The 25,327-nt window shown below is 46.2% G+C and overlaps 1 protein-coding gene across 1 annotated transcript in view; it reads right to left on the reverse strand.

Moving 5' to 3' along the window:
- Window positions 1-732: 732 nt before the first annotated feature.
- CD82 (CD82 molecule) overlaps window positions 733-25,327 on the reverse strand; it is a 38,344-nt gene continuing 13,749 nt past the window's right edge. The window contains exons 2-9 of the mRNA XM_086463186.1: window positions 19,499-19,577; window positions 13,944-14,016; window positions 10,549-10,673; window positions 9,289-9,363; window positions 4,212-4,319; window positions 1,750-1,941; window positions 1,378-1,461; window positions 733-859 (exon numbers count right to left, since the gene is read on the reverse strand). Coding sequence (XP_086319312.1) covers window positions 782-859; window positions 1,378-1,461; window positions 1,750-1,941; window positions 4,212-4,319; window positions 9,289-9,363; window positions 10,549-10,673; window positions 13,944-14,016; window positions 19,499-19,561 — 798 coding nt within the window. The 5' untranslated portion in view covers window positions 19,562-19,577 and the 3' untranslated portion in view covers window positions 733-781. The remainder of the gene's footprint in view (window positions 860-1,377; window positions 1,462-1,749; window positions 1,942-4,211; window positions 4,320-9,288; window positions 9,364-10,548; window positions 10,674-13,943; window positions 14,017-19,498; window positions 19,578-25,327) is intronic.

Consider the following 25,327-nt stretch of genomic DNA (forward strand, 5'->3'; position numbering starts at 1 on the left):
AACATGGAAGTGTCAAATCCAGAACCCAAGGGACCAATTCCAGAAGTGGCTGAGCACCACCACCACAATCTGCCAAGCCACACTAGGAATAGGTAGGCTTGGCTCCCTTCTGGTGGCTTCTCATCACACTCAAAGGGAATAGCTCCACTGAAGGCAAGGCATAGCTGACTCCAGAAGCAGGAGAAGCAAGTATGAGGGTAGCACTCAATATTTCAGATGAGAGCCTAGGCTGGAAGATGCATAGTAACAGCCAAATCAAGTTAACTGCAAGGGAGGAGAAGGCCTATAAAGCACGACTAGTTACCACCACAAGTCAGTGAAGTAGGTGAAGCTACCAAAGCACTGGAATCTCAAGAGCAACCCTGGACAGAGATGGGACTCCTCAGGGTAGGGAAAAGATGTGTGGGAGGAGAATGAGAGGGTAGAGGAGTTATTGTGTGTTAGGTCCAGTGGGTTGTAGAATGGAGATATGAATAGTATTGTTTAACATTGAGTAGGCAGCAAAAGCATTGTCCCCTCAGGTTAATCCATGTCTCATGTGATAAGAGACAGTTAAGTTCTGCTTCTTGAAGTAGAAATAATCCAGAGGCAGGATGCAGCTGGCCCAAGGGCCCTATTGCCAGAAGATCAGGCTGTATTGCAGCTCTAAGTTCTTAGCAGAGTGGTATCAGAAATGGGATGTCACAGGAATAATGGTCAATGGTTGGACAGTCTGAGTATGAGGCAGGAATGTTCTGTTTGCTCCTTTCTCTGTGGTGCCGTAGCTCTGGAGTCAGCCAACTCAAGACTTGGGCACTTTGGTATAGTCTTCACTGTGTATGTTCTTGCAGAGCGAAATGGACAATATCATCCCCAGCAGCTGGAACAAGTAACAAACAATAGGAACAAAAAAAATCAGCAACCAGACAGATAAGGTGGGAAGAAACGGCAATACAGGGCAGAAGAACACAGCAGTCTCCTTTTAACGACATCACACAAGTGAACAGAGTTGGTCCCCAACGCAAGGAAAATGCAATAACCAGGATGACAAAAGTGTTTTGCTGCAAGGAGACATGCCTTCATGTGGAATTTATGTTATGGGCTTAAGGCAACAAGTGTGATCTCACTAGTGGGATGCTGCTTGTCTCATTCTTCCTGGCTACGCATACAGTGAATTGCCAAGCATCAGGCACAGCAGCAGGAACCACAAGTAGGCAGGGCTTTGTTCAGCTTTTAATCTGACCAACGAAAGCAGCAGTTCAAAGCTGCAGGTAGACACAACCAAGAGCTAGAACTGCACTGCCATTAAACCAGGTGTCTATTTGAAAAAAACAGCTTTTGCCTTTAGAAAAGTCTCCATGGTAAGACAGTATAGGTTCATATCAGGGAGTGATTTACCTCTATTACAGCAACACCAGTGCAGACCCCAAGAATGACACCAAGGTTGTCCTTCAACCACTTCTCTACACCATCCATGCATCCCTGTGGAGAAAACAGTCACAAGGGAAAGAAGCAGATCTATATCTCAAGATTGAAAATCCATAACACATCTCCTTGTGCATGCAGAGATTATCCCAGTTACATGTTATACCAAGTTTCACAGTAGCTTTAGCAGCAAAGGGCAGGATCCCTGTCCCATTCACCCCCCTTGCCCCAATTTCCACAGGAACTTCAAGCAATACCGACATGAAAAAGTGCTCTAAATTCCCAGAGGAACAAAAACAAGGCAGCTTCACTGGAAGCTTCACAGGGCCCAGACATACCACTCACCTGCTCATGAACAGGCCAGTCAGCATACGTTGCCGTGCCATTGACAGGTACATCCAGATTACAGAAACCACCATCTACCTGAAAGTCCTTGGAGCTATTGGAGCAGGAGCAGGGATATGAAGTCATGCTTTGGTTTATAAGGATCTCATTATTTTCCCAGTCCTTTGCTCCAGTCCAGCCACAGCAGGCAATCTAATAAGCAGAGAAAGATCATCATGGTCTCGCACTTTGCACTGGTAACATACTGCACGTGAAAACAGTCAGTGGAGGTGGAACAACACAGGAGCTCTCCATGTAACAACAACAGTCAGGCCATACAGTTTGCATTAATTAGTTATATTAGACTATCACCCTGGTTACCAGATAACCTACACATAGGGCCATCCAGAAGACAGGGGCATTATTTCCTACCAAAGAATCACTTTGCTAGCCAGACAAGAATTAAAGGGCCACTTTAGCAGACTTCAAGCACAGTAGACTATAATATGCACAGGTCATGCATAAAGTTTAGCACATCAGTCATGCTAGAATACGAATCCTTCACAAGCCTTACTGCACAAGGCCTAGATACTCAGATTTCAGGAGGCCTTACAGCTTGACATCAATTCTAAGGAGTGTAATTTTGATTAGTTTTTGCCAACTAAATACAAGCAAACCTCATCTTATTTCCAGGTGACAACGCTAAATAGAGGCAAAAGCGCAAAACAGACATTGCTCGTGGGTCAGCCTGAGGAGGGCAGTTGTCCTGTGTGACACATTTGAGAGATTTTTTCAGTCCCAGTTCATCATCTGCAGATTGATTTGGTGAAGGAGAAGCAAGGCAGGAAAGAGATAAATGTGTTGACAAGACATCATGTTTATTCAAAGACATCTCAAAAGGATTACGACCTAATCCTCCACTAGCAATGCTACTTCCATAGATTTAAATGCTAAGACTTTATTTTTCTCTGAGTAGCACACCTTTTTTTAATCAGTCATGAAGCAGGAACTTTTCATTTTCTGATTCCAAATTGTAAGGTACCACTGAGCTGTGGCCCCCAGGGGTCACCAGCAGCCACCGCATGATGACAACAATGTGCCACCGAGCCCCAGCAAGTCACGACAAGTTTGCACCGGCCTGGCTGCAGCTGGGACTGCCTACAAGATGGGGTGAGGAAAATTTTCCATCTGAAGAAACATGTACATTCCTATACAGCCACGTGATAAAACGGCAGTTGCTGGAGGAGAAAGCACATGGAAAGTCCAGCAAAGATTAAGATCTTATCTTAAGCATGGATCCCAGTGCTTGCACAGTGGTACAGAGCAGAAAGGCTACCAAACTTGAGATGGAAATTTGGGGAAAATTCCCCTCTGCTCAGAAAGGAAAAGTCATTTTTCAGTCTGACATAACAGACACGAGAGTAGAAGTACAAACAGCTGAACAGTCATGCTAGGACAAGCATTAGTTTCCAAACAAGTGTGGAAGTCCCAGCCTCCAGAACAAACTACCTCTGCCTCAAGACTGGTCTACAAAACACCCACCTCCTTTCAAATGCTAAGTCTTGTATATGAGAGGAATTACACTCCTAACACTTAACTCTCCACCTCTAAAACCTTCTTCTGTTTCTACATAAAAAGGCAGCTTCAAGCAGGATCCTCTCTCCACAGCAGACTCAGGCTTTTCTTAAGTCCACTAGCAAGGAGATGCAACTACACTGATAAAACATAAATAAATCATTCTCCCTCCAAGCAGAAGATTTACTGCAGGTCAATGTTTTGCAGTCCAAAGAACAGACAGAAGAAAACCACTATTACTTGTACTTACTACACATCAGTATCATGCTGGGCATGTATTTAACCACAACAGCCAGCCAGCTCTCAAGCTTGTGGTTTGGCAGTGAACGACTATCATGACTCCAGTGTGCTTGACACTGACCTAGTTGCTCAAGAACTGACCCTGACGCTAAAACAGAAACCATGGGCAGCTGGATGGCTCCCAAGAAAACTGACACTTGCAAAAGAGCCATCACAATAAGTAAGCAAAATGCACCAAGTAGTAAGGCTGGAGCACTGCTGATTTGCCTGGCAATAAGCTAGGGACTTTACTTGCTGCTATAATATTATGGACTGTGGCATTCACACAGACTAGTATTCTGGAGGCCCTGCAGACAAAGAAAAATCTTGAGGTGCCATTTGACAGGCCAGATAGGATTAGGCTGCATGGCCTAATCCTAACAGCCTATCAGCTATTCCTAACAGCCAGGATCCAGGAATCATTCAGGGTCTTACCTGGTAATAGCAAGCAAAACATTTCTAGTCTGCAGGCACCAAACCTCACAGGCAACTTTGTAGATCAGCTGGATCAGCGTGCTATAGCATTGCCTCTTGCAATACTTGTTTCCCTGTCCTCAGCCTTGTTTTAAAGGCCATTGGCCACACTGACAAATAGCAACATTTGCCTTTTGCTGCCCCCCATGACTCACCTGTTTTTGCACATAGTCCCACGCATCTTGTAAGTTCCTCTCATCATCATTCAAAGGGTCATAATTTTCAATGAGACTTCCAACTATGCGGGACAACTCTTCTTTCAGCTGGCAAGGAGAGAGACAGGAGTTAGATTAGTCATTTCCTTTTAGCCTTTTCTCCAGTGTTTAGGGTACATATACGCAGCTTCGGTTACTAAGCTAACTGCAAAAAATAACAAGTACAGATAAGGCAATATATACAGCCTCAGTCCTGAAGGAAAGGCAAGACAGCAGGTTTGCTATGCAATGTAACAGCCAAAGCACCAGTACATCCCAGTAAGTCCTTGTCCAGGCACACAGAATGGCTACAAACCCAATGATCAATAAGGAAACAGAACTGGGCATAGTTATCCTGGAAAGACACAGGCTGAACTGCTGCCTGCCCAAGACAAGATAGAGGCAAGAGATAAGTACAAGCTGAAAGACAACATTGCCTTAAGTACTCACAGGTAACTTAATTCTAATCTTGCACTGCAAGCAATACTCCGGTCCAGAATCTCAGTCGTTGCAGTTCACCACCACTCAGGGAAGGTATGAGTCACTGCTCCTGTATGCAGATGGGTTTTCTGACATACAGCTGGTGGAAACTTCCCTATTTCACAAGGCCTTGATCTGCCTCTCCCCAAACTTCCATGACTGCTGCTTCTATATTAAGACAGGAAGTACTACAACTATCTAAACTGCTCATTAACAGTCTTATCACAAAGCTCAGGTACATCAAATCATCCCTTCACTCTCATTCCTTAGCCAGAGATATTTACAACACCTTTCAGTTTGATGAGAAGTGCAAGATACCACCCAGCAGACTCCTTTACCTTCTTCCTCCCATTCCCTTCTGAAGCTTTTCTCAGCCAGCCTGTACATGAGGACAGCTGTTATTGCTAAGAACAGACCCAGCTCACAAGAGGTTGGAGAGAAGCATCATTAGACTGCCTGAGGGACAGAATAGAGTTACATCAGCCTGAGCACCAGGATGCTCCCATCCCATGTATTACCTTTTTGTCTATGGTGCTACAGCCTATTTCAGATCAGTGGAAACTGTTTTCCCCTTTCCTTCTACTGTTAAGCATTGCAAATGACCATGGCAAACCCAGGGTCACCTAGCAAGAGGAAGCAGTGCCTACTGTTAGACAGAAGCTTCCCTACATCAGCAACTCTTCTTCCTAGGAAAACTGCAGCTCAGCTCACCAGGATCAGTTATGTCAGGCCAGACAGATGGGAGCTGCATGATCTTTCTTCTCATGATGTCTAGCTCTTCCCCTTTAATTACTTCACTTCCCCTTTTCCTTCCCTTCAAATCAAGGCAACCTGACCTGGTTCTCACTAATGAGATTGGCCTTGGTTGCTGCCATAAGACTTACCAGTTACTGAACCTCTGAGTTCTCACCCTCACCCCTCCTGCATACTGCTGCTCCACATGCAGAGTAAGGCAAGGAGAGCTGGGTTTGTCGTCGTAGCCTGGGCCCATCTAGCCCCTTAGCTGCTAGGCCAGAAAGAGCCAAGTGTCACTTCTGCAAGAATACCAGGCAGTGCCTCTGTTCTCCATCCCAGGACCACACCACAAGTAGAGACCAAACTAGATGTCCTCAATCACAGCTGCATAGGGAAACTGTACCTCTGCTCTTCCTCTGCTCTTACACAAAAGCAGGCAAGAAGTCTTACAAACAGCTCTAGTTTCAAAGGGTGAGGCATTTCAGTTAAACTCAGGCATTCTTAGATGTTTCAGAAAGTAATTGGAGAAAGGGGAAATATTACACAAACAATAGCAGGGCTCTACAAAGCACACACACAGGCAGCTTGTTCACAGGTTTAACCAGCAGAGCAGCCCAAAGGGAAAACACAGGCGCCTGCAGCTGATCATACCTCTGGACTTGGCAGAGGAAAACTGAAAGAGCAACAAGCTAGAAAGTTATATTGAACACTAGGCAGGCTTTCAACATCCTCACCATCTTCACCCATTTAGGGCCTGTCAGGACTCCGTGCTGCATGGAGCACGATTGCTCCAAGAAATGGCCACCCTTGCTTTCTGAGCTCCTGCTCTTTCCCAGCTCTAGGTAGCCCAGTGTCAGAAGGCACAACCTTACCACCCCACAGCAGGGGCATTCAAAGCCTGGGCACAAAACCACAGACCACCACCAGAAAGCAGCAGGGCCATCAGTCTCCCCTTCACATGGGCTTACTGAAGAGGGAGCTGCAGAATGCCAAACACCAGAGGCAGACTGGTCTTTGATTCCAGCCTTGATCACAGAATGAATCATGCAGGCTTCTTCCACTGTCAGTCACCAATCCTGTCCCTCTGTCTGAGGCTCAAGCTAGATCCTTCCCCAGCATTTATTAGTATCTGGCCTGCACACAAAAACAGGCCCAAAAAACCAGGAGGGGGCTCTCACCCTCCCAGTCACTTTAGATTCTGAAACTAATGCATAGTCCACAGCCCCAGGCAAGTCACTGCATGCAATCACACAGGCCTGTTTGCTACAAACAATAGCTAGCAAGTAGGGCAATTCCCAAAAGACCACTGCTCTCCTTTGTTCAAGACATTTAGAGCCAAGCTACAGAGAATTAGGCCAAGAGAGACCTTGCCCAAACTCTCGCATGTTTAGGGGCTTGTGATGGACTAGGTGTAGGCGAGCAGCAACATTCATAGAATCATAGAACAGTTTTGGTTGGAAGAGACCTTTAAGATCATCAAGTCCAACCTTTGTCCTAGCTCTACCAACACCACTAAACCATGTCCCTAAGCACATCTACCCAACACCTCCAGTGATGGTGATTCCACCACCTCCTGGGCAGCCTGTTCCAATATCTGACAGCTCTTTCAGCTCAAAGCAGAATGCCATTTGCACCATCTGCTACTATTTTGACTCTGGAAAGAGAAAGTCACCCTAACTGCATTTTCAGTTGCCAACAGAGGTAGCGAAATGGATGTTGAATCAACATCCTCCCAGCAGTACTGGGCAATTCCAGCCTTAGGGGCATTCCTCTAGCATGCCCATGGGGAAGGCAAAGCAGCAGCCTTCCTGTCAGACTCAGCCTTTTGCAGTTATACTGTCTATTTCAGTATACTTTCATACAGCAGGGGTGGGGAAGGATTTTGACACTGAAAAGGAACAGATATTCCAACAAAAAGTGAATCTGCTCAGTAGCTGCTAGTTAAGAAAAAGGCAAGTAGAGAGGAGTACAACAATAATCCTGTTTACTTTCCTGCAGTGCAGAAAAATACTACAGTTACAAGAAGTAGAGGAGCAAGTATCACCTTGCTACATTCTGCATCCAAGCTCCTTTCCTCCACTCTTGTTGTTCCTTGTTTTATACCTAACCAAGTTCCTGAGGTCAGAAAGAAACACAAAGAACACAATACACATCTAGGGACTGGATCTTAAGCAGTTTTCAGTTTGCTTCACTGTGCTCTGATGATGACATACATCAAGTGGAGCAGAGCGACATGCATAGCATCACTGAAGCGCAGCCACAAACCAGTGTGAGAGGTTTCAGCCAAGAGCTTTCTGAAATAGTCTTTTAGTGCGCTAGGCAGGTACTTCAGAGGATCCTGAAACATACTGGCTCTAGAAGAGCTTTTCCGTAAGTTTTGTTCACTGAGGACCAAACAGGAGTTCAAAGCCCAGCTTCCTCTACCATTCTGCTGGATCTGTACAAGTGATGAACTCAGCCACATTGGCTCCAAGGGCTGTGCAGAATAACCCCCAGCACTATTATTCTCTCCCTGGTCTGACTGGGGTTCAATGAAGAGCTACAGCTCAAAAGCTGGAGTTTTCTAGAATAAAGTGACAGCTGGAGGAGAAATACCAACAGATATACAGAATTTCATGGTCTGAAAAGTCACATTTCCCCATCGCAGGGGAATGCCCATCTCCACACCTCCTCCTCTGCATTAGTCAGAGCTGCTTGTTGAGAATCAGCAGCTTTTTTAAAGCTGTAACTTCACACACCAGCTAGCCAACGTTTCAGTTTCTCCTTCGGCTCCAGCCAGACCAGAGAGCAAGCAACATTCACACCACATTTGGCAAGGAACCCAGCCAACAGCTGCTCAGTCACCACATCCACTTGTACAAAGCTCAGATCAGTTATGCTGGCAGCAGGCACCTTCCCCATGCCCCTAGACTTCACCACCAGGCCCCATTCAAAACTTCCTTATCCATCTGCCTTCTGTAACCACCGAGCAGAAGGGTTGGCTTAGGAGAAGCAAGCACAGCTGTGCAGTGGTACAGATACACAGTTAGGTGGCAAAGGACAGGGTTACCCACAACTGGTACCAGAAACCTGCATACCAGGACAGAAACCAGCAGGGACCTCACAGTTAAAACTTGCTCCCACCGCATTAATGTGCCTCTAGCTGTCAAACAGCTGGAGGCCTGACAGGGCACTGCCCTGGCCATAGAACCTATAGCCAGGATGAGCTGTTGCAATGCACTTAAGTAGCTCAAAAGTCGTTCCCTTTACACTACCAAGCTTACTGGAGCTCTAGAAGCATACACTGTAAAACTGCATTCCCAACAGAGATCCACTTGAAAATGTTAAACCACTTGGCTTTAAGCTCAAACTGTAGCACAGGAACTGTCAGATACTTGGGTGTGCATACAGATGCAGGAGGACTGAAAGGACAGAACAAGATGACACAAGGAAGGAGGCCAGGCAGAAAAGCAAGCACTCAGGCCGGCAACCCCTCAAGGCACCAGTGATGGCAACATGGTAGTAATTACTGCTACTACATGCCGGAATAGTAGTCTGCAGCAGCATCAAGAAGAGATATGGTCAAAAGCCTTTCAGGAATTTCCTTTCACTGGTCCCACTACCCAAAGATAAAACCTGCATACCAAACTTCATAATCCTTGAGAAAGTAGTATTACTGAAGCTGGCAGATACAGAAGAGGCAAACTGTACAGCAAAGTTAGAGGAAAGGAGAATCTAGTATGCCTGCTAATGGTATAGCCCAGTTTGGAAGAAAGTATTTCCAGGTGTCTCCTGTTCCCCCAAACCAAGACCAATGAAAACATGCACAGTAAGAAACACTTACTGTTTCTTTCTGGAAGTAGATAACCAGTCCAGCAGCAACCTGAGTTACGAGGATTACCATCAGGCAAGTGAAATACTGGAAATAAAAGAGAACAGATGTCCACTACCAGCCTTTAGAAAGGTCTGTACATAATAGCACAAGTTTTAGTAAAATTCCATATACAAGAGAAGTCACAACACTGAGCCAGCACCTTTGCCTACAGACAAGCTCTGCTATCAACAGTGTTCTTCCCAGTAAAAGGCTTAAGTACAAGCATTTACATCAGACCAGTACACTTCAGCACTTCTCCCATCAGGTCAACAGGAAGACTTCAGGAAGGAGAGTGTTTACATACACTCTCTGCATGTGTCATTCCAGCTGGGACTCCCTTCCCCACCCCCAGTTCCATTCCCAGTCCACTCCAACCTCAGTCTCTGCCTACTCCAAGCCTCGTTAGCAAGAAGTCAATTTTACAAACCTAAGGGTTTTTTAGTTGTTATTTTTAAAGTCAATTACCTTTTTAAAAAATGCTATTTAGTTTGTTTGAGGATCTAAATTTAAGATTCACCAGCAAAGTGCTTTTAAGGAGTCCGACATCTGAGGTTACTCTTAAAACAGTGGCAGCTACTACCATTACATTCGGAGATGTTCCTCATGCCAGGACACACAATGTGGCCACACTTGGTTTCCTGTGCATATGCGCTCTGAATAAGCAGGACTCAAGTAGCAGGCTGAGACGTATGAAGCTAGCACCATCTCATCCACTACAGACAGAAAATTTCCTGCAGATGAACCATTTGAAGAGAGGTCCTGACACATAGGACGTTCCTAGTCAAGTCTTTCTCAAATCCTCCACTTTTCACAGAAGCTGAACTTTGTGGCACAGCAGGACACTGTCACTCTTCTCTCACTGCCCTTGATACTTGCCCTTGCGCCACAGAGCACAATGCCAACTGGGAAGCTGGGGTGAGGGGTATGAGGTACAGGGTCACCTGGGACATTTGTCCTCAGCTGGCAGTCCTCAACCCCCTGTTTGCAGAAAGTGTCAGTGGCACCCTCTCATTTCACAGAGTTATAAGCTCATCATCAGTCATGTCTGAAGAACCGCTGCTGCACCCTGTTGACTGCTAGAGAATCTAATGTGCACAAATCAAGAACTCTATTTAAGTTGACCTAGCAGAAGTAGCATCCCCAGGAAAGCTGAGCCCCAGCTACAATCCAACAGATGTTGCAGGAGAGGTATTACAGGTTGGATCTAAAATATAGCATGAATTCTCTCACCAGACCCAAGAGACATCGGATTTCATTGACTGCTCCAAGACAGCCCAGGAACCCCATCAGCATGGTGAGAGCCCCAACACCGATGAGGATGTATGCACCAGTCTTCAGGGAGGGAGATGACATCTCTGTAGGGGACAGGAGAGGGAACAAAATTAGCTGCTGACAAAAACTACAACTCTCATCATCGTTTAGGTAACTGCCTCCATATCTACTTGCAATAGTCCGTTGTCTTCTACAAAGGGACTGCACAGAGGTGTGTTGAACATTAAGAAGGCTGATTCTTGGTGTCTTCTGATGAAGGAAGACTTTCAAAACCAACCTGCAGGTCTCCATTATCTCAGAGCCTGGAAGACTGAAGGCCACTCCAAACAAAATTAACCTTGTTTGGAGAGTTAGCTGCTTACTGAATTTTTAACTCCCTCATGAAGTCCTAAAAACCCTTTTTGGTTTACCTTTTCACTTTAATGCACTATTCCTTGTTCCAGCCACTCTGTTTTCACTTATCTACTTGCAGGCAACAGTGGGACACAGAAGCGCTGTGAAGTAAAATGACTCAAGAGCTACAGCTAGTGATGAGCATAGATGATGTGACAGGTTACTCAACAAGTCAGTGTTGAATGGCTTATGGCCTGGTACTCACTGCAGGCTGTTGAAGTACCTGTGTATGACCCCCTGCAAACAGATGCTGTTCCAGGATCAAAACAGGTATCATGCCCAAATTAGCTACATATCCTCCTAGCTACCCCCACTACTGTGTCTGGAATGACTATGCCCTCAAATGCTCAACAGTTTTTCAATGAAGTTTAGGTAGTATTATTTCAGACATGCTGGTGCTGTCAGTCCTCTCCCCTCAACATTTAGTACTGTGAGCAGCAGAAGAAACAAGCTCTTAACATTTGGGTTGGTCACAGACCTATTTCTTGCATAGCAGGATTGGAGGGAGCAAGCACTACAGCATAAAAGTTGAAGAGATACTCTGTCTAGAAATAGTACCCAGAAACCTCATTTATCATTAAGAGACATTCTTAAACCTGCACGCTGCACAGTGAAGGGGAATTCTGGATGTCCAGTGACTAATGAAGATAAAGTTCTTCAAGCTCAGCATTTAGTTTCCTGGGCAGAAGTCCCAGGAGACAAGCTTCCTCTGAGCACCTCCTGAAATAGGTTGAGAGAGAGTAACTGAATCCAGACTAATACTCTCCCCCCACACTTCTGATACCTGGTGCAAGTCACCAGCTTCCAAACTTTTTCCCCAGAACACGCCAAACAGAGGAAAAAGAACAGTTATCAAAAACTCAGAGCTGTTTGCCACATGGGTCACTTCAGCCTTAATTCATTTCCAGGCTAGACTCTCCCTGGCTGAACACACACCACAGAAAGCAGGATCTGGCTCCTCCTTCCTAACCAGTCCTGGGCCTCTTGCTGTGCAGGTTAGGTGCTGATACTGCAAAGCATCTACTGAAGTAACAGCCTTACAGGAGTGGCCTTCACTAGACTACACTAGTGCCTCCCCCCAAAATCTGCTCAGCCATCATGACATGTTCAAGTGCCTGGGTTGCAGCACCTCCACAGAGCTAGAAAACCATTGCTTAGTCAGCTTCTCATTAGAAGAAAGAAAAAGGTATTTGCAGCTCAAAGAAGAAGTGACAGTGGCAGGGGGACAGGAGCCATTCTTGTATTCCTCATGTGCATTACATCTTGTCTCACAAGAGAAGGCTCTGCTGGCAAGACAACTCCTGCTCTGTTTGCTGTCGCTCCATGTTTTCTCCTGTGCTGGGCAGGCAGCCAGGCAAGTACAACAGGCTCCATTGGCAGCAGCTGGAGTGCCTGGCTGTGCCGAGCTCCCTCCCCACCGCCTGGGTTACTAAAGTAGAGGTAAAGAGGGGCAAAGCATGGGAAAGGAAGCAAGGGGGCAGGGAGAAAGAGCTGATACTGGAAATCTCCAGGAAGGAAGCTAAATCCTTAAGTGCTCTGTTAGCAGAGATTCTGGGTAAAATGGGAAGCAGCAAAGCCAAGCTCAGGGACTTTGTACCTCCACAAGTGGCTGTAACCCCCATCACCCTGGGAGAACAGCCACTGGCCCACTGGTACTAAACACACCTCAGACCACAAGGAGTGCTGCAAATAGCCAGGCTCTGATAAGCTCCTTTTTGTCCGCCTGTATTAAAAGAGCATTTCTGCTCATCCCCCACTTTATTTACCAACACCCCTTATTGTGCTTCTTGCCCTTCTCATACTGCAGTAGCAAGCCAGATGCCACAGCACAACAAACAGCAAGCAGAAGTATCTGTGTATATGGCATTAGTGGGGGTGTTGTCTCCACCCAGCACCTTCCAAAGCCAGGCCAGTGTTCAACAGGACTTGGGAGAAAAAGCCCTTTGCAGGATCAGTGTAGCTGGCAAAAGGGCTAGGAATGCCATGACTGTTCACTCCCTGGGACCAAAAGCAGCGTGCAGGCAGCCCTCCTGCAGCTGACACTGGTGCCAGAGTCCGCAATTCTGGAGGTAGTGACAATGGGTAACCAGACCCACCAAGCAGAAAAGTTGTTTGAAGCCCCCTCTAGGAAAAAGGAAGCAGCATTTGTGAAAGATGGAGCTGAGCTACTCATTTGGTGAGAGTCCACTTACAGCCCTGCAAAGCCCAGGCTCTGGTAAGCCAGATCAGTTTTTTTAGCTGTTGCAGAAAGCAGACCCTCTGTTAAGACTCAAATCAATGCTCTTGTCTGACTTAAAGGGGAGGGAAGACAGCACCTCACACACGCAGCCACATCTGATGGCCAGGCAGAGTCTCAAGAAGTTTGTATGAGTATGCTTTAGAAGTCAGAGCACTACTTCAGACCCACACCTTCTGTCCCCCCTCAGATCTACATCCTCTACTGCTTAGGAACAAACATACTGGCTACTTTCAATGCAGATTAGGCATCAATAAAGCCAGGTACTTACTTTCTTTGGCATTTAAAACAGTCAAATTGAAATTACAGAAAGCAGCCAGAGCACAGCAGAGTCACATAGCAAAACTACACCAGGGCACTGGGGGCCTTCGGACATGATGGTAATAAGGAAGCTATTGTGGAAACAGAGCATGAAGTGAAAATAGGTTGACATACTAGTCCCTATAATTAAGAGCAAGTATTTGGACTGTTGAGTGAAGAGGCAATGGTCTCACTCTGACCCTGGTGTTGCAATCCACAAGACTAGGAGGAATGCTGCATCTCCAGAGTTGCTCCCTTTCACCATGTCCCTGATAGAGCCTCATTTTGCTATACACAGTGTTACTACTCTGGTCACAGACCATGCATAAGAGTATTGCCATTCCCAGATTACACCATGGTCAAGCACAGCCCTGGACCAGAGTCAGTTCAGAAGGAGAAAGAAGATGAAGAAACATGGTCTTACGCAGAACTGCAATGAAACTGGTTTTGTCAGCCAGAATCCATATTCCAAAACCCAGTATCACAGCGCCCAGGATCTGAAAGAATAGGAACAGAACACATAGCCAGTTTATTAGTTTAAACGAATCAGAAGAGGCAGTTACCATTCTCCATGCTTCCACAGTAAAAACAACAATTCTTTTGCTGTTCCCACCCCCCTCCCCCATGGTACTCCTCCCAGAGTAAACAGGATTAGCACGACTCCAGGAAGAGTGCCTCAGCCAACTGCACAGGAGCCCGTGGTTCTGCTTGGCAGCCCTTCACACAGCATTTTAGTACATGATGTTGTATAGGAAGTCTGAGAAAGACACCCTGCTGCTAGAACCTTGTTGTCAGAAGCAAAAGGTAACTGCACTGCTTCTGTGAAGAACCAAGGAAGGACAAACACATCTAGCATATGATTTAAAGATTATTTTTTTTAAATAGAGAAATCCCTGACCCTATGGGACCAGACTGGGAGCCAGCTGCCAAAGGATTAGCTATCTGGCAGTGGGAACCTTCCCAGGACAGAAGTCTTCAGCTTGTCAGGCTCTGTTATAACATTATGGCTTCAGCCTACAAATGCAAAAAACCAGCAGCATTCATTTTGCATGCAGGTTCCCTTGAATGAAGTGCTTTGCCCCTTCCAAAGCCAAGCTTAGGCATTTTGGCTCAGCCATTACTTTATGTCAGAATACCCCGGCCCCTCAAGTCAACACATCCTAACACCAAAGAGAGTCAAGCATTACAAAACATTGGCCATGGTCTCTGCCTTACTCACCACACAGTCTTATCCAGGGCAAGGATTAGTAGAGCAGTATGTCCCTGTGAGGACTCTGCTGAATTCAGACACTGAATTCAGAAGGCAAGAGACATACAGTTTTCCCATCTCATTTTGAAGGCGGGGGTGGTGATGTGGAAGCATGCTCTGTTTTAGCTTCCAGGTACTACCATGTTTTATACTACACTGAGGTGTTTGCATGTAGATGACCCCAGCTCCCAAGTTAGGATGAGAGCACCATTATACCCATAATAAAGTAACTATGCTGAGAAGCCTAAGTACTAAGCAGCTGAAACTTGCACCATTCAGCCAACCAGAAGTGGCAAAAGCTTAAAACCACTTGTGCAAAGATCTAAAATGTTTTAAACAAGAGAAGGACAAGGAGTGCAATGAGATGCTTCCATAGGACATGAACTGCAAGCAGCAGTTCTTACACAAGCAGGATTTCAGGATGGGATGAAATGAAATACTAAAACCAACAAGGCTGAAACAGATTGCAATACTGTGCTTTATTAGAGAATGTTCTGATATTTGGGAAACAAGGGAAATGCCAAACCACCACCTGAAGCAAGCTGGCAGAGAGGATTATACAGACAGGGACTGGCTCCACATTTTGAAAGTTTACACTATGCTTCAGTTCCTCATACAAAGCAGCTTTTCTGAGCAAACATAAAGCAACAGTCTGAAATAAGCTGCTTGCAAGCCTTCCTGGCTTGGCAGAGGGCACAACATGTAGTTAGCTCTGAGGACAGGATTAGAAAGCCACCAAGCAAGTTCCCATCTATGAGGATGGATGAAGAAGACTGACTCAGCTGCAGAAAGCATGTAGCTGTTGTATCATAGAAGAGATTAGAGATAAAAAGATAAGATGGCAGTCACAAGAATTCCCCTTTGCCTTATGTTGCAACATGCTGCACTGCAGCACTCAATCTGCTGATCAAACTATGAAGGCCCCTTAAACATGCAACAGCTGTGGCATCTAAAAAATTCCTCTCAAACTTGGTATTGCCAAGAACTGCTGAAGGCAGCCTCACATGTAAGCCATCATCTTAATAGAATATTTGTTTTAAAAGATGCAAACTGCTCTGTATGTGACATCTCTTTTGGCTCACTGACCCTGAAATGTCACCTAAGTTTTGCTGTTGCTGACAAAACACAGAACAGCTGCTGAGCTGAGTTCCTGGGAAGTTATTTGTTATGAGGTGCTCAGACTCTCCAAGGTCTGTTTTCACTCTGTTCTTTGCTCTAGTCCACATCTTGTGCATCTGCCAGGAGCTGCTGTGGAAAACACTAGAAGGGGAAGGCAAGGATAAAATAACCACAGGGAGAGAATGCAGCATAATTACCTCCTAGCACAACAGTACCTCCCCTCAGCATCCTCAGGAGTTGCATAGCACAGCAAAGCTGCTTCTGCCACTGGCTTGGCTTCAGACCCTCTGTAGAAGAAACCACATCTGCCTTCCATAGCATTGTAATTGCTCAGATCCGCTGCTTTAAACTCCTGAAGCAGGGGACAGATGTCTCTTCCCTCCATCCTGGGCGTGGAAATTTCACCCGATTTCAGCAAGATTCCCTTCCACACCCAAGCCAGAAGGATGCAGCCCCCTCAAGGCAGGGCCAGCAGTTTCCCACAGCAGAGCCCAGTGAAGAGGGGCATGGAAGAACTGAGCTGTGATGGAGCTGAGTCACCTTTCTGGAAAGAGCAGCTGGGGGTCCCTGGCTGTCCTCCCCACCGCTGCCTTCCTTCAAACTCAGATTGCACAAGGTATGTTGAGCCTGGCACAGGGGCCAACAGAAAGGCTCTTACACTCCAGGCTTTGTTTTAGGTAGTAGCCTTCTGCTCCATTTACAGAAGGGTTAGAAGTAGGACAGAGTTATATATTCTAAACAAATAGTTTCCAGATACTGTTGAACTTTTGTCACAGAATCAGTTTTGCTTTAAGAAGCATCATCTGCTGTGGCCCACATCTGCTACCCAAGAAGCTAGAGATGTCTTAAGTTTTGATTAGAGGAACTAAGCTTACACTCCAAGCTGATGTTTTGGTGTCTTTTGTAGCAAGCAGGCAAGCAGTCCAAATATCCTTCTTCCCTTTAATTAAAGCAGGTCAAACCCTTTGATAAAGTAAGCCTCCAAGAGTGCAAGACACCAACAAGTCCCCGAACTACTTCAGCTATAGCAAAGGACCTTCCCACAGACCTCGAGCTGTAGAGAACTGCTATTTCAATGACTAACTTCTAAAAGTCACTAGCATGTCTCTGAAGGCTTAATTCATCAGCTCCAAGCAAGGCTGGAGAACAGACAGCAAGGGCCAGCCTGCACAGTGTGCAAGGTCCAGAGCAGACAGTGCTCCAGCACCAGTATTAACATTCACATTTTGCAAGCACTCTCAACAAAACTCAGCAGCTCCAGGAAACCAGCATGAGGTATGCAGAACGTGTCCATGCTGGAAGCTCACAGCAACTCAGAAGCAGTTTCCCTGCTAGATTAATATTGATCTACCACATTGTATAAGCTCAAGAATCCACCTCCCATTCAGAGCTTGAACAACCATAACAGAAAAGGCTTCTCATGTCTACTACTTCCTATGACAGCGAGAGAGTAATGGATATCACCTTCCTCAACATCTGGCACGTGCAAAAAGCCTGCTATCAGTCAAGACACAAGCATGCTCAAAATCTTCACTCGAGAGGTATCAAGCTCCCCACCAGAAATAACAGCAGCTTCAGGAGACTTCAATTCCACAGACCAGCCCGACAGGAAGACACCAGCCATGCTGCACAGCAAGCTTAGCAAAGAGCTCATTAAAACAGCTTTTTCCTTCAGTCAGCACAGACCTTCTCACATCCCACCTTAAAACTCTTACTCTCCAGGCCCAGCTCAGTGCATCAGATCAGCTTTCACCAAGAGGGAGGGGGGCTGGCTGCTACACCAGGGGAGCTGGTTTGGAGCAGAGTGTGCACAGGACAAAGAACAGCCACTTCCCATCACTTGCAACCCAAACAGGAGTGCTCAAGCCTCCCCAGGACCCACAGAGGGATTCAGCATCTGCCATCCTCCCAGTCTTGCAAATACAGGAAAATGCTTGTCAGTGGAGATGTGGGTGAGCCCAACAAAGCAGTTCAGCTCTGCCTCCTGACAGCACAGCTATCCCTGCAGGCTGCCCACAAGCATGCCTGGCTCAGCAGAGAGGAGAGGAGGGCAACATGGAACAGAGGTGCCATAATGACCATTGACAGCATCCAGCAAAAACAGTGACAGTGTTGTAAGGTGCTGTAGTATTTTAGGCTGTTGTCTTTCCCCTTTCCTCCCATGCTACGCTGGCTTTCTTGAAGAGAACTGTCTCTATACAGAGTTTAGCTAATGAACTTGGGCCTAGGCTCATGAATAAAGGAAGAATAGACAGTATCCAGGTACTGGGCTTCAGCAAGACTCAAACACTGCCTTAAGCACAGCTCTGCTTCCCAGGGTAGACTGATTAAGTTATATGCTGCTTTAAAAGTATCACCTCTTCAAGAGGGGACATAGCCTGGATGCTAATGTCTTCAGAGGCATCCTGCACTAGCAGGAAGACAGGCCTGGACTCAGATGGGTTTTTTCCTATCTTTAAATGGACCAAGTCATACTCAAAGATCTAGTGGCACTTGAAAAACCTCTCCTCTCCCTCACAAGAGTCTTTCCCATGGATGCTTTGAGCACCCTTGACTTTCAGCCCTTAGACCAGAGCTAACTACTCTTAGGATAAAAGCAAAATGCAGAGAGGAAAGAGCCAACAGAGTAAGCCAAGGGAAACCAGATCCAGACATGCTTCAAGTTCAAGCCTGTGTGCCAGGAGCACAGCACAACCCAGCCATGCAGGAAGCAAGAGTGAAGCTGTGTGCAGGGACAGAGACCAGAAAGCAGCGCTCACCTTATCTGCTCCATTTCCCTCCCTGCCCTCCCAGCCTGGCCCACCCTTCCCCTACATGCTGCACAAAGGGTAACAATATCAGACAGGTTATCTTCCTGCTGATATGTGAAAAGCTGAAACCTTATGCTTCCCCACTACACCATTCCACTGCAGGAAAGCAGCACCAACTGTACGATCACCATCCATATGACACATAAGTTCCAAGCTTCACAAAAGGATGCCTGCAAGAACGTGTGGCCCTCCCAGACCCACTCTGATCCAAAAGGAGCTCACCTTTTGCTGAGCCTCACACTTGAAAATAACTGGCTCATTTCCCCAGGCAAGCCTGCCCCTGTCTCCCACACCTCCCAACTTCATTTCAAATAGGGGACTTGAACTAATTCATCTGGTTTAAAAATCAAAACCAGCCGTTGGGACTCAAACAAAATTAGAATTGTTCTTTGAAGCCTGCCTGGCCTATTTAGGAGGGTACTGCCATTACTTGGCAGGTTTTGTAGCTTTGCTGCTCAGGGGCAGCTCAGCTGCTGCTCCAGATGTGGCAGAGAAAGTAGTTACAACTACTTTCCCTCCAGAAAGAACCATAACTCCTGTTTTCCTTCCCACTGCAGGGAGTGAGCTGTGTGCATTGCAGACAACAGGTGGGTACTGGGAGTGGAGCTGCTCAAACAAATCTGGGAGCTGCACAGCAGCTCTGATGGCCCTCACCTTCAGGGATTCCCCCTCCCCTTCCAAAACTATGGCTATTTTATTTAATGAGCACACTGGGCCAATATCCAGAAAAAAAAAAACACCTTTCCAACTAATTTTAGTCCAGGCCTTCTTTTCTGCTCTGGAGATGCCCATGATACTTACAAGGAACAGGAGATTGAAGAGGAAAAGGAAGTACTTGGTGACTTTTAGGCAACCAGACCCCATCTTTGACTTACAGGACCTAGAAGGAAAAGCAGACAGACAACCAGTTATGTTAGTGACAGGTCCTCCAGGCAGTTTCAGAGCAACACCCTTACCCTGTGCAGAGCTCTGGTGGGTCTTGGAGCAGACACAGAAAGCATGTGCTCCACAGACTACCTGTGTTGCCTTTTCAGGGCAGCAAAACAGGACACCACCATCACTACAAATACAAACAAGCACTGCTGCCAAGATCTCCTCAAGAGTGACAGAGGGCTATCAGCAGTTACAGAAGGGATTTAATCACAAATACACTGCTAATCGCATCACTATTTATATGGACTTTGCATTAATAGCATCAACCAAAACACTAACTCTAGCTACCACTCCCAGCAAAAAAAAAAAAAAAGGGATGCACTTATCTGAAGGAGCTCACAAGGCCAGCTCCCTCCCTCAGAAAAATCTCATCTCCTCATGACCCCTAAGCAGCTGAAGGAACACTGAAGGGCAAGGCCAAGGGGTCAATTTAAAAGGCAGCATTAAATCAAGCTTCCTGTGAGCAACTCAGCACCTGATGCTTTGACAATGCATGAGGACCAGCAAGCCTGCTCCATGGTTAAATACTACCAATTAAGCTGCAAGATCAAGACAGGCAAGTTTTCAACAAGTTCCAGTTTCCAAAGCCAACCTGACAAGTTTGAGGCAGTACGGGAGCACGGATAAGACAGGATGCTGTTTTTATCTTCTTGGTACCAGCCACACAAGCTAAGCACATCCATGGGGTGGCTAGCAAGCAATACAAAGGGCACAAGAAAAACTCCAGGGCAGGTCTTCACCATAGAGAGAAGGTACTTTACTGTATCTGAACATAAGTCTGCTCAACTATCATGGCTGAAGCCTATTTAAAGCATGAGAAGAGAAGACAAGGCTGCTTTTAACACAGCAAAGTAGGCAGCTTATCAGCAATGGATCCTCATCAGGTCTTTGTGCTACACAACCAGGGGAGTAAATAGATCTGTATTACTGCAAGCTACTTCAATTCTCACTTGTCTGACAGCAAAGAGCTCAGAAGCCAGAAAAAAGTCCCAAGACCATCCCAGCTACCAGAGTAAGCCTCCTTCTGGGGAAGCAGCACAGCTGAGTAACATGAGGACTTGTGAGGGAATGTCTCAGGGGTCAGCCTTCCTGCTTCTCCTTCCTCCCCCATGTTCAGTTACATTTCCTGCATAGGCAACAGAGGACTTAAGTTCCTTAAAATTTACTCTAGCAAACTCCTTGCTTAAAACAGACCATGCTGCTTTAAGAAGCAACAGCCAGAGGAAGAGCAATACTAGGCTGGGGTCACCAGTCTGGCCTGTGAAGAGCCAACTCCCACAGAGAGCAAGGTCAGCAGGGTTTCCTGCTGCCAGCCTGGGTACACTAAGGGTCACTGGAGTCCAGTACATTCTTTTGTTTCAATCAAAGGCTTTTGCTTAATCTTATTAAATATTTAGGTTAACTCTGGAGCTAAACTGGTATATGGGCCTTGTTATAACTGGCTAGTCTTCCCACCAAGCAGTGGTCACCCTCCAACTACCAGGAGAGCGCATGAGGCTGAACTGTGTTGCTGAAGACAACTACTGCTCTAACGACATCAAGGGATGTCATAGCTAGAGGCTGTGCTAAGCCCATTGCTGCACAGCACTGAGCAAGATGCTATTGAAATGGGAAGGTAACACAAATACAAATCTCAGCCAGCTGTGCTACAGGTTGATCTTAATCCCATCTATGTAGCACTCACTGCACAGCCAGGTTAACATTATCTCAGTCATTTTTTTTATTCCATTAACCCCTCAGATGAGAGTCGCTAAAGCCAGCAGCACCCAAAACTAGGTCTTTCAAGTTAGCTGGGGAAAGCTCCTGTAATAGTTTCTGGTCCATACTCACACCAATAATCAAAAGACACAGCATTCCCATTTCCAGTCCCCACATGTGCAGCCATTAGCTATGAGCTGGTTCTGTTGCAGCACAGGTGCACTACACAACAGCTGCATCACTACCAACCTCTGAAAAGTGAGTGAAGGGTCTCTGTTAGCAGATTTTTACCCTGTTAATGACAGCAAGTTTATTCAACAAGCCTTGCTCATGTTAGAGCAGCTCTCCTACTACAAATCATACACCAACTTACTATCACAGAACAGCTGTAACCCAAGGACCACTGTGCCCTTTAACAGTATCTCAGAAAAGCGGCTAGTATTTGAGCACAGCAAGCATAAGTGTCACTTCCTTCAAACTGTGGCTCCCCTCCTTTCCTCTGCAGGAGAAACGTTCTCTCAGGCTGTTAATCCTGGCAGGCACCAACACCCAAGACAGCACTTGAAGATAACTAAGACATAAGTTTTCCCATCCAGCTGACTTGCTTACTGGCTTCACCATGAACACATCTCCTCTTAATATCATCACAAACTGGAGCCTGGCAGTCTAACCAGAACGTTGAGGCAGACAGGTCCCCAAGCAATGATGAATGTCTGTTGTGGTGGATACAAGCGGTTTCTTCCACTCTCCAACCTAGCCAAGAACTAACCTAGATAATAACCTCCTGCACAAGGCACTAGACTTCTTACCTCAAGATGTCCAGTCCCAGGTGCAATGCTCCTTATTTTCAAGCTGGAGAGGCAACTCCCAGTACTTGTCAATTTGCTTCCTAACACTAAGTTGCCCTACTGCCTCTTTCCAACTCTGTTCACACTACTTTGATTAGTCAGAGATTTGCAGAGCTGTTAAGATCTTTACAATAGTTATCTAAGATAATTAAGTAGTCAAACAAGTTGAGAAGAGCTGGCATGGAAGAAGACATGCCTGAGGTAACAAGAGTAAAAGATTGCTTTCAGGGCTCTCCTAGCTGTTTGTCAAAGGCATACCATCTTCAATGTTTATTAAAAAAGTCTCAAAACCCAACTGTGCATTACAGCCTTATGCACCATTCTCTTGCCATGGGGAGATATACCTCTTTCATAGTTCCTAGCCATAAAATAATTCAAAGCACAGTTTTCAAGCTAAAAAAGAGAACCAGGTTTTTAGGGTTTTGATTTGAGCTTTTAAGATACTTTAGGACTCCACATACTGAAGCATTACAGATTTCCCAATTCTTCTGCTGTCTTTAAGAAATTAAACTTACTTTTATTCACTACATTAATGAAACTCCTCAAAAAAAACACCTTCTGAAATTGCATAAACAGTCACAAAACTAGCAACACTGCCATACAGTAGAGGCAGCAGCTCAACAAAATTTGAGATGGTCCGGTTTGCATGCAGACAAGCCTGGAATTATCACAATCACGCATATCCACAGGCCACTCAGCAGTGAAAGGATGCCTTAAGTACAAAGTCTTGCCAGCCAGTGCTGCCTGTGGACTGTGGCAGCCCAAGCTGACCATTTCCCTTTTGAAGTCTGTCAACTTTTGAGCCTTAACAGCTCATGTTAAGCTCATGTTAAACCTGCAGCAGCATGTGCAAAGGTTTAATACATGAAGCTTGCAACTTTTGAATTCCACTGATTGTCTGCAATTGTTTGTTTCCTCCTCCTCCTCTCCACTCCAACTGCTTTGACCATTTGAATTTTCTTCCCTAAGTAGCCATGACCACACTTTTCAAAAATCCTGCCCATATGTCCCCAAATTTTCCCTGTCATTCTCCAGATTGATGCCAGCTCTACAGAGGATTTCATAACAGCCCCTACTGCCAACTTGCAGAGTGGCATTTTTCTCCCACCCTCTCATTTGCCTGTAAAGATACACAGGATTACTTATGCACACCTAACAGTTTTCTGCTTTGAGGTACTACTGCCATAAAAACTTGGTTGCCAGCACAGCCTGGTCAGCTTCTGCATAGTTGATCCTGGGTCATTCTTCACCCAGCTTCAGCCCCAGGACCTGAAGGGAAAAATAATGCTACGAAGGCATCAATCAATCCAAGACCCTGGGGTTCCCCACAGGACAAGTCCACACAGGCTAAACTGGCATCACAGGATGGCTTCCTGCCCCCTCCACCACCTCCAGCTCTCAGGCCCGTCATTCTCACAGCAGTAACAATGACACCAAGACCAGTATGTGGAGCACAAAATCCAGGACATGTGTCTGAGGAGAGGCAGAGGCCTGCTTTGTTAGTGACAGCAGAGGAGTCCCATCACAGCTCTGAAATTAACTTTTTTGTCACAGGAGCATGCAATACTGCCAGCCTGGCTTCCTGCTAAAGGTGACCACAGTGAAGGACAGGTGATATGGGGAGAGCCAAACAGCTCTGCCTCCCAGCCCCAGCCAGAGAGGCAGGAGGGGCAACACTCACACACGGATGTTATAACCACATCAGTCAAGGGGCAGAGAGGCTAAGTTAATCTTTAACTGCAATTCTGCTCTCTCAAATTAGATCATATACTGCCTCCAACTAGCAAGCATTGCATGTCTGATGCTTGCTGAAGTTTATGACATTTGGCTCAGGCTAGTGCTGTACATGCCTGTGCCACGCAGCTCTGCCAGTAAGAGCTCAGCCTTCCTCAGCAGCACCACCCTTGCTCTGGCAGCACAGGTTTCTTTCTGATGAGCTCTGGCAGCTGAAGCACCTCAGCTGCCAAGTTACTGCATAGGACAAATAAGGGGCTCATTTATGAGCCTATGAAAGAGGAGACAAGCAGGAACAACCTCAACACAAACCAGAGAAGATCAGTTGTGGAAATCACCGACTCAGTACATTTATAGGCAACTGCAAAGTTCTCACAAATCCTCAAGGAGAGCACATGTGCTCCTGAGAGCAATGAGCTCTGAAGGTCAGCCCCAATACTGCAAGTCAAGTGGAAGAGGGCTCACATTTGAATGCATCTACATAGCCTGGAAGATGCTAGCCCCTCTCCCCCAGACTCCTTTCCTTAAGGAAAGGGAATGATAAATCACAAAGAAGCTGCAGGTTGTGTCTATGTACTTTGGCCAGTTACTGCCCCCTACCACCTCTCAGGCTTTAACCCCAGGGGATGTAAAACAAAGGCAGATGCTATAGATGTGCTGCTACTAGCTTTTACCAGCCTAGGATGTCAAACCAGCAGCATAATTTGTTTTCCAGTTGCTATTTCCCTTACCCCCTGAAACACCATGAATGCCCTGTATGGCTGGCATGCCAGCTCATTTCTGCTGTCCCTCCTGCCTGCTGAAGGAGAAGCTTCCAACTTGACAGATCCAGAGATACAGCAACCAGCACTGTGAACAAACGTTCTGCAACATACTCTCAGGTTCCTGATCCTTCACATCTTGCATCTGATATGGCAGGTGGGATCTTTGGATGAAAGTCCAGCTGGTCTGCTGAAGCAACCTCCAAAGCAGCCTCAGCTGATCACAAGCACTGCAAGCTAGCAGCAGGCAAGCACCACCTTCCTCATGCCTACCCAAGCCTTATACATTGCAAACAGGTTGTTTCCCTCAAGATACTAGTACTAGGCTGGACTTTGAAAATCTCTAAAGCTCTCCCTGATCTGATCTTACCTCCCTGCCACACCACAACAGCGACCAAGGATAGCTGGACTCATTTGTAGCCTGACTGACCAAGAAGCCCCAGAGAAGGAGCTCCCACGGGTGTACTTGGGTCACAGAAGTGGCTCCCTCTGACCAAAACAACTAGCACTTGTCCCTAGGAGGGGATCAGCAAGCCACTGGTTCCACAAAGATGTTTATCTACAGGCTAATTTGCATAAGGTTAAGGCCATTTTGAAAGTTAGTGCAGTTACTTTTCGCAGTACTATCCCAGTCCAGAAACAGATCAGCCATATAC

Source organism: Leptosomus discolor, chromosome 3 (genome assembly GCF_034619465.1).
Source record: "Leptosomus discolor isolate bLepDis1 chromosome 3, bLepDis1.hap2, whole genome shotgun sequence".
In the NCBI taxonomy this organism is placed as follows: Eukaryota; Metazoa; Chordata; class Aves; order Leptosomiformes; family Leptosomidae; genus Leptosomus; species Leptosomus discolor.